At 54.7% G+C, this 8,882-nt stretch overlaps 1 protein-coding gene across 1 annotated transcript; it reads right to left on the reverse strand.

The window, feature by feature from the left end:
• Nucleotides 1-67: 67 nt before the first annotated feature.
• LOC103616989 (somatotropin) lies at nucleotides 68-4,333 on the reverse strand. The gene is made up of 5 exons (XM_008635243.2): nucleotides 4,227-4,333; nucleotides 3,183-3,346; nucleotides 2,423-2,539; nucleotides 1,915-2,076; nucleotides 68-321 (listed from the first exon to the last, which is right to left on the reverse strand). Exons 1-5 carry the CDS (start codon nucleotides 4,234-4,236, stop codon nucleotides 121-123), a joined length of 654 nt encoding a protein of 217 aa, XP_008633465.1. The 5' UTR covers nucleotides 4,237-4,333; the 3' UTR covers nucleotides 68-120.
• Nucleotides 4,334-8,882: the final 4,549 nt, after the last annotated feature.

Raw genomic sequence — 8,882 nt, forward strand, 5'->3', positions numbered from 1 at the left:
GCCCTGGCGGCACCTCACCCCTCCCACCCCCTCGAACATCCCGTCTCCCCCAAAAGCCAGACTCGTGTGGGCAGTAGCGGGTTTTATTCTCCAGTTTCCTCTCGCCGGAGCGGCGCGGGCTCAGAGGGCGCAGTTCCCCTCCCCGTAGCGCCGGCACCTCATCACCTTCAGGTAGGTCTCCACCTTGTGCAGGTCCTTTTTGAAGCACGCCAGCAGCCCGTAGTTCTTGAGCAGCGCGTCCTCGCCGCGCAGGTGGAGCTCGAATTTCTCGTAGGTGGGTCTGAGCACCTGCGCGCCCCGCGGGCCCTGCTCCTCCAGCTCCTGCGGGACAACGGGGACATTCCGGGAGAGGCGGGCCCGGGCAGGGGCAGCTCCCAGGGATAAACCTCCCGCCGAGCTCTGGGAGAGGTCAGGGGGATTCCCCGCCGCTCTTGAATGGGATTTCAGGGGTGGTTTTGGAGGCACAGGTGGGGGGGGTGCCGCGGGTGATGCTGCGCTGGGTGTGCCAGGGACACACGCGGGGCTGCGGGGAGGGAGGAGTATCCGGGGGGGATTAGAATAAAGGCAAGATCGCAGGGTGTCTGTGCAGCCCCTCCAGCCAAGGAGATGGGCAAGTGCACAAATGATTCTCTCTTCCCTGACTTTCCCAAAGCTCTGAGCCAGCCCCACATCTCCATCTGGAGAACTTGAATCAGCCTCTCGCCCTGCTGTGCTCAGCAACAGAATGGTTTTGGTGGAGTAAAAAGTGTCATAAATGGGTGAAATAGGAAGATCTGTGTCGTTTCTGCGTGTGGCTTCCCAGTGCCCAAGCACACATGGAATGGAGAGCAAAATCTGCAGTGGTCCTGACTCCTTTGGTGCTTTCTCCAGCACAGAAGGTCTGTGTTTGCTCACAGGGCCTCACTTGCAGGGTTACTGAACTGCTAGGTGATGATACAAATACTGTCCAGGCTCATTTCTCACAGTTCAGCTTCAGGGTGATGCTGGCAGATAAACTTACAGAATAAGCATAACTGAAGGGTGTCCTGGCAGATAATGGGCAACTTAATTTAAAACAACAAACGCAAAATTAAGAAGACCTTAAAAGGGCTTATAGAGGAGAGGGAGAGTGACTTTTTACATGGGCAGATTGTGGCAAGACAAGGGGGAATGGTTTTAAACTAAAGGAGGGGAGATTCAGGTTAAGCCTCAGGAAGAAATTCCCCCCTGTGAGGGTGGGGAGGCCCTGGCACAGGGTGCCCAGAGCAGCTGTGGCTGCCCCTGGATCCCTGGCAGTGTCCCAGGCCAGGCTGGATGGGGCTTGGAGCAGCCTGGGACAGTGGGAGGTGTCCCTGCCCATGGCAGGGGTGGCACTGGGTGGGCTTTAAGGTCCCTTCCCACCCAATCCATTCTGGGATTCTCTGACAAGATCTTCCTTGGAGAGATCGCCCTCCAGCCCTCAGCTCCCTGGGTGTTGTATTAATGGAAGGGGGAAACATCAGAGCAAGTCCTTCCCTGCACAAAAATGTGTTTGTAAAATGTTGTGAGGTTGCAAACCTTGCAAAATTTGCCCTGTTTCAAAGTACTTTGCCTGGAGATGAAACAAATATTGAGCTGCTGCTTGTCTGGTGGATTCCAGCAACTGGGAATTCTTTGGTGCTGGGTTTGGAAAGATTTTGGATCGGTAAGGTTGCGATTCCTGGTGGGTTCTGCTCCCTGAGGGGCTGTGGCAGTGCTGGTGACACCTGTCCTGTGTCCTGCCCTCCCCAGTGATGGGACCTGTGTACTGGGGGGTCATGATCTTGTTATCTAAAGGGAAGCCAGGTCCAAAGGATGCCCTGTGGAAGGCGGGGAGATTTCTCATGGTCTGTGGATCCCTGAGGGTGCCCCGTGCCTGGGAGATCTCTGTTATTCCACAGTCATGCTGGGACTTACCCTCATCAGAGCTTGGATCCCTTCTTCCAGGTCCTTTAGCTTTTCATACACCCTGTCTGAGGTGCCAAAAACCAGGTTGTTTGTGAACACCTTGCTCAGGTACTGCACCGGGGTCAGCCAGGACTGGATGAGAACCAGGGAAAACCGGAGAAGCTCCATGTCCTGAAATTGAGGCAGGAAGGGGTCAAAGGTGAGTAGGTGTGGTGTTTGGTCAAGTGTCCTGCTCCTTCTGGAGCAGCCCGGAGTGACCCAGAGGGGGACACTGCTCCTGCAGCTTCGGTTTGCAGGCTGAGGGCACCCCCAGCCCCATGTCCTGTGCAGACAGCAGTGTTCCCATCCTGCAGCTGGAAATATGATCTGTGGCATAGCCCAGAGGAGTCTGCAGGGTATAAATAGCAAAGAAGAGAGAGGAGGGCAGAAACACTGAAGGTCTCACAGGTGGAAGCCCTCTGATCCTGCAGTAGGGACTCTTCAAACAGGACTGTGCCTGCCCCAGGTCAGAACTCACCGATTTCTGCTGGGCATCCTCCTTCCCTGTGGGAGCAGGGATGGTTTCCGAGTAGCAATAGGCTACCTGGGAGTTTTTGTTGGTGTGCCTTTGGTCCTCTGGGATGTAGCTGCGTTCCTGTGGAGACATCCCAGATACACTCAGGTCTGCTGCCCATGGACTGGAGAAGAGCACAGAGAATTCCCAAGCTGAATTCCTGCACCATTCCTCTTAGCAAGGAATAAATGGGAGACAGGAGGTGCCTCTGGCCAGGGTGGAGAGCTGGGAAACAGGAGTTTGTGTGTTGGCACAACAGCTGCCCTGAAGGCCTCCCTCTGCCCAGGGCAAGGTGCTGGGCACAGAACACACCTGGGACAGGCTCTCCCAAGGAGGAGATGATCCCCAGGGACAGCCCGTGCCAAAGGGACAGCCCGTGCCAGCTCCTGGGCAGCAGCAGACACTTGGTGGCTTTAAGCTCTCAGACCCTCCCAGGAACAGAGGTGACCAACACAGGGAAGTCCTGCAAAATATCTGTGCCACCTCCCAGCTGCTCCTGTGCAGGGTCTGGACGCAGGTGGGAATGGCCCCAAGGAGGAGTCAGAGGGGGGACAGAGAGGTGACAGTGTCCAGGCTGCTGGGACACAACCTGCCCTATCCTGTTAAGATTCTTTCTCCTCCCTGAGAGGTGGCAAAGACACCAACAGCTGGGAATTCTCTGGGATTCCACAGTCCTGGAGCCATCAGGCAAACAGAGGAGGTGGCCTGAGGCCACAGCACTCACAAACTCCTTGTAGGTCTCGGCAGCCAGGAGGTGAAGGTGCTGAGCCCTCAGCACAGCGTTGGCAAACAGGCTGGAGAGGGGCATGGCCGGGAAGGTGGCAGCTGGCTGTGGCCACTGCAGGCCCAGGGTGATCACGGCAATGGCCAGAGGAGAGAGCCAGGACCCTGCAAAGTGGAGAGGAAGGTGTTGGGAGTCCCTGGGGACTGTTCTGAGCACAAGGTGGCACCTGGGGATTCATTCCCAGCCTGTTCTGCCCATGCTGGATCCACGCTCACCTTCCCTGGTGCCCTGTTGGACACTATGGGTGAGCTCCGCCCTCCCCAAAATCGAGGGAGACCCTTTCACTGGACCTGCCCTCGGGGCTGGGGCTGCTCCCAGTGTGACCAGCAGCGTCTTCCTGGCTGGAATTGTGGTTGCTCTGTGAAAACCAAGGGGTGTCCCTGTGGTTTTCCCTGACACATTCATGTTTTCCCCTAGGCCTTGTCCCTGCCCTCTCTGGGACAAGAGCTGGTGGCATCACCTGTCCTGTGACCAGCTGCTTTTGATCCCTGGGTCACACCTTTAGGATTTGGGGATCTTGGTCAAGCCTCAAGGTTTTCAGCCCGTGACATCCAACACAGGTGCCTCCTGTGCTCACACAGACCACAAAGCTCATCTCAAACAAAGAGCCTTAGGAGGGGGAATGCCCCGGAGCCTGTAGGACTTGGACATAAGCATTAGACATCATCCTCATCCCTGTCTGAAGCTTGGAATATGAGTTTTAATATCCCTGCTAATATTTATAATAATACAATTATTTGTAATAACAACTATTATAACTGGGGCTTGATCTCCTTACCCATTTTAGGTTAAAGATTAATTCATGGATTAAAGTCACACTGGAGGGAAATGTTTTCTTTTTCATGGATTTAGAAGTTGCCATATTTTAATTTAGGGATGGCAAGGAGTGTGTGCAGCCCACCACAGAACCAGCCCGTCATCATCATCTCCTGTCACCCTACACACCCAGCACTGGGAATCCCTTAAAACGGAAATAAAAAATACCTGGAGCCATTTCTGCTGGTGAGTTGCTCAGGTGTGGCTTGGTTGTGAATGTTTCCTCCTTTCACCTGGTGAAGGAAACTGTGGAGCCCCCCTTATATAGCAGGGGGTCTGTTTAAAATGGATCTGTTTAAAATGGATCTGTGTGTCCATGCTCACAACAACAGCTCTGCACTTTCCCCCTGCATAAATGCACAAGTGCTCACGGTGGTGCTACCTCATCACAGGCACTTTCACAGATGTGCAGCTTGGGGAGCTTTGTTTGCCTCGGGCTGAGACCAGTGCTCCGTGATTTCACCATATTCTCCTGTTTATTGCAATTAAAAGTTTCCTCATCACGGCAAGACCCATCCCAGATCAGATCATGGTGGAATTGGTTGTGTCCTCCTGATGTTGCTGCCTGGCTCTTCAGCCTTGGCCCGCAGTTCACGGGGCTGACCGGCCAGCTCGGGACATTTCTGGCTCAAAGCAAGTGGCAAGTGGCACCAGGAGAGGTTTGGGTTGGATATTAAGGAGAAGTTCTTCCTGAAAGGGTGTCCAGCCCTGGCACAGCTGCCCAGGGCAGTGGTGGAGTCCCCATCCCTGAAGGGATTTAAAAGCTGTGTGGATGTGGCACGTGGGGACATGGGGCAGTGGTGGCCTCGGCAGTGCTGGGAATGGTTGGACTGATGATCTCAGAAACCTTTTCTAACCTAAAGGATTCCATAATTCTGTGATGTTTTACTCTCTGTTGTTCATGGGGATAGAGCTGGCTGGATGTTGTCAGATGAATCCCCTTTCTGCCAAGGAATTGCTTCCAATTTCTCCCAAAATGTCAGAAGTTCAGCAAACACTTTAGGGGAGCTGGTTTGTCACAGGTGTGACAAGGAGCTCCTGCCCTGGGGCTGGTTTGGATTCCAACCTGCCCAATGCAAATCCAGAGCTCAGGGAGCTTTCTCTGATCCTCAGCTCGACAAGGCTGTGGGAAAACCTGGTGACGAGCATCTTCCTGCTGCTGCCTGAGATGCAAACGTGAAATACCATGGGATTAAGGAGGGGGATGGTGTGGAAAGGAGATAGGAAGGATGGGGAAGAGGACATGGGGAAGAGAATCAGAGAATCACGGAGTGGTTTGGGTTGGAAAGGACCTTAAAGCCCACCCAGTGCCACCCCTGCCATGGGCAGGGACACCTTCCACTGTCCCAGGCTGCTCCCAGCCCCGGCCAAGCTGACCTTGGATGAGAGAGGACACAGCCCATCCATCCCTGCTTTTGAGAAAAACAAGACAGAACCTGGGATGGGCGGCTCTAGGGAGTACTTAAAGGACTTTTACTCCCCATAAAGCCCCCCCTCCCCCCGCCACTGCTTTGGCCTTTGTCTGGTGTTCAGGGACTGTCCCGTGTCGGGAGGTCATTTGGCTCCCCCAGGCCCCGCGTTTGCTGTGTGTGGCTGCAGTTTCCAAGCAGCAGCATCACCCCCGGAGCGGCTGGAGCTGCTGGAGCCGAGGGTGGAGAGCTGCTCCATAAACATGAGGGAGAGCGGGGCTGTTCCGAGAAGCCCCCGGGTGTTGCTGCTGGAGACGCGGTGGTGTCACAGGGAAATGTCAGTGCCGGCAGCAGAGGGAACAGCGGGTCCTGCCGCTATCAGGTGTCCCGTCACCCCGGAGCGGCAACATCTGGGCGTGTTTTTGTGTTTTCTACTCCAGGTCGTGTTTAGATCTGCCAGCACTGGTGAGGGACGAGCCGAGCCGCAGCTCGCAGCCCAGCCCTGGGTGGCGGTGCTGTGTCACCGCAGCTCCTGCGTGTCCTGCGCAGCTCCGGCGGTGACAGCGGTGCTAAATCCACATAATTTGTGCCGCAGCCAGCACGGAGGGGCCGGGCTGATCCGGGCCGGGCTCCCCGAGGCTGGGTTTGTCCCCGGCGCTGTCTGGGCAGTCAGTGAGGCAGAAGCGGCGCGGGCAGCGCGTGATGAGCGCCGGGCGGGCACAGCCCCGGGCACAGCCGCGGTTGCATAAGCGGCTCTCAAACCTCAGCCGGGCCATCTTCTGGCTCTCCAATTCCTGCATTTCCAACCCAGAGCATCCCATCTAAAGCAGCGTCACACGCCGCGATTTCCGCATTCCTTGGAAGAGGAAAAAAACCTTCAGTTCTCTTCAGGATGGTCCCGTGTCCACCCACCTTTCCCTTGCATTTAAACAAGAGAAACAGCTTTTCCTGGAGGCACCGTGCGCTCCCGGCATCCTGGTGATCCCCAGCCGGGGGGAGTCCCGACCGAGGAGCTGCTGCTGGCCCACAGCCCGGCTCTGCAGAGGGTTCAGGGTGTTGGGGGTTATCTCTCCTAACTCACTGCTCCGAGGGGAAATTCCATTTCAGCTTTACGGGGGTTATTTACCGGAGCTGGAACTGCCGGGTTTCACTGAACTCATGTGGAAAGATGAGGCTGAGCCGCCAGGTTCAGTTCCCCAGGACTGCAACCCTGCCTGAGCACCCCAATGGGAAACAGGGATTTTCCCTCCCTACAATTCCCTGCAAGGAGGTTGCAGCCGGGGGGGTGGGGTGGGGGCGATCTCTTCTCCCAACAACAAGAGGAAGCAGCTGGGCCAGGGGAGGTTTGGGTTGGATATGAGGGAAAATTCCTTCCCTGAAAGGGTGTCCAGCCCTGGCACAGCTGCCCAGGGCAGGGGTGGAGTCCCCATCCCCGGGGGGATTTAAAAGCCCTGTGGATGTGGCACTTGGACAGGGGTCAGTGGTGGCCTCGGCAGTGCTGGGGGACACAATGATCTTGGAGGGCTTTTCCAACCTGAGTAATCCCATGATTCTGTGACAGGAATCAGGACAAAATACAGAGCCTGGACTGTAAATCCTGGTATATTTATTTACATTAAATGTGTTTTAAACACAGGCCACTCTCAGTATAGAATGAGACCAAACCCCATCTCCAGGCTCCTTAGAAACTACTCCAAGCATTTCAAATAAAGCAACAACAGTACAGAAATATTTATTTACTTCTGGCATTTTAAAGGAAGCCAAAGCCCTGGGCTGAGGGAGCAGCAAAGCAGGACTGGGTTCACCAAAACTGCTTTTGACACCAGGGGTTCCTCACCAGGTGCAAACAGCAAATTTTCTCTATTTTTTGTATCATTCTGTTCAGTCACTTAAGTGAGCTGTTTACACAGATCTGAGGAGTCTGTTGGGAGCTGGGAAGGCCAGAAAAAACTTCCCTCTTCCATTTGGAAACTGAAAACAAGGAATGCAGGGATGAGCTCTGCTAGTCTTAAAATCTTGGCAAACGTGGAAACCAGGAACAGCCAGTTCTTTTCTCTCTGTGTGAATGCTCCTTTTTTTAATTAACCAATTTTATAAGTAAAATATGCCTGAATTACTTATATATATATGTGGCAGAACTAATTTGGGGTAGTTTTATTGAACTAGTAAAAATCAATTTTAAAATGCTGGTTTTGTGCAGTTTAAACTGAATCCCAGTTTTCCACCAAGGTAAACAAGAACCATCCTGTTACTTCTGAAAAGCCCTTTTTGCTTGGAATTTTACCCTTCTCTGGCTGTTTTTGTGGGGCAGAGCAGTTGCAGGAGCTGCTTGGAGCCCAAAATGTCATGAACCATCAGGGCACAGAAGCCTTGGGCTCTCTGAGAGGGGACAGTTTAGCCACAATGCCCTTGTCACCCTTGTCCAGCCAAGCCCCCAACCCCACTGTGCCCCCCCAGCCCTGGTTTGGGTGCCCAGCTGGCCCCGAGCCCACCACCCTCAGCTGCTGCTGCCACACCAAGATAATTTAATTACAAACCCAGTCTCCAGATGTTTTTGAGCTTCTCCTTCGAGACCAGATGTAGCTGAGAGTGGAGCTGCTGGCCCTGGGCCTCATTCTCCTGCTTTGGATCCTGGTGATTGTCTCATCCCAAGCTGATGTTTTGGGACTGTGGAGGTCCCCCTCAGGAGCCTCATGTCTGCTCTTGGTTTTCCATCCCTGCCCGCCCTCAGGGGGAAGTTTGAAGGGGTGAAGTTTGGTTTCTAGCTGAGCTGGACCTTCTAAAAGCTGCTCGTCATTCCCAAGAAATCAGCACCAGGGTTATGGGACACCCCTGGAAGGGGCACGGCAGGATGGAGCAGGATGAGGATTTACCCATTACCTTTATTAGGGCTTCGAAAGCAGTTGGAGGTTTGTGTCCCACAATTTCCAACTTTCCCCGATGTTCTGAGGCCACAGTGTCCCTCACCATGGGGTGACCTTGTGACAGGGGCCAGCTCTTGCCTGGGGAGCAGCAAGCCTTTGGGCGAGACCCTTCTCCCCAGCTTTTCCGTAGTCTTTGGAGAAAAAGAGGTGCTTTTGGAGGATCCTCCACCTCCACCTCTGCCAGCTGGGCCTGTGGACACATCCGTGGCTTTGACAGCTGAAGAGTGGCCCCAAATCCGCTTCTCACAACACCCACACGGTGCTGCTGGCAGCGTCCTTGCAGTGGTTGGTCCTGTCCTTCCCGGGGTGGTGGGCTTGGAGGAGACCCCTCATTCCCAGTCCTTCCATGGCATTGACCAGGCTGGAGCTCAGTGCTGGGCGTGGGGCTGCCCAGGCTGTGGGACCAGCTCGCTACTGGGGGGATCACAGGTGGCTCCTAATTGCTACAGAGGTTTAGGGGTTGGTCAGCGGGGCAGGGACAGCGACAGCCG

This window comes from Corvus brachyrhynchos, unplaced genomic scaffold (genome assembly GCF_000691975.1).
Source record: "Corvus brachyrhynchos isolate BGI_N302 unplaced genomic scaffold, ASM69197v1 scaffold96, whole genome shotgun sequence".
NCBI lineage: Eukaryota > Metazoa > Chordata > Aves > Passeriformes > Corvidae > Corvus > Corvus brachyrhynchos.

Coding starts and splice junctions, on each gene's coding strand:
- LOC103616989 (XM_008635243.2), bottom strand. Junction 2,540..3,182: donor CCGAGACCTACAAGGAGTTT/GTGAGTGCTGTG, acceptor ATGTCTCCACAG/GAACGCAGCTACATCCCAGA. Junction 322..1,914: donor GGATCCAAGCTCTGATGAGG/GTAAGTCCCAGC, acceptor GTTGTCCCGCAG/GAGCTGGAGGAGCAGGGCCC.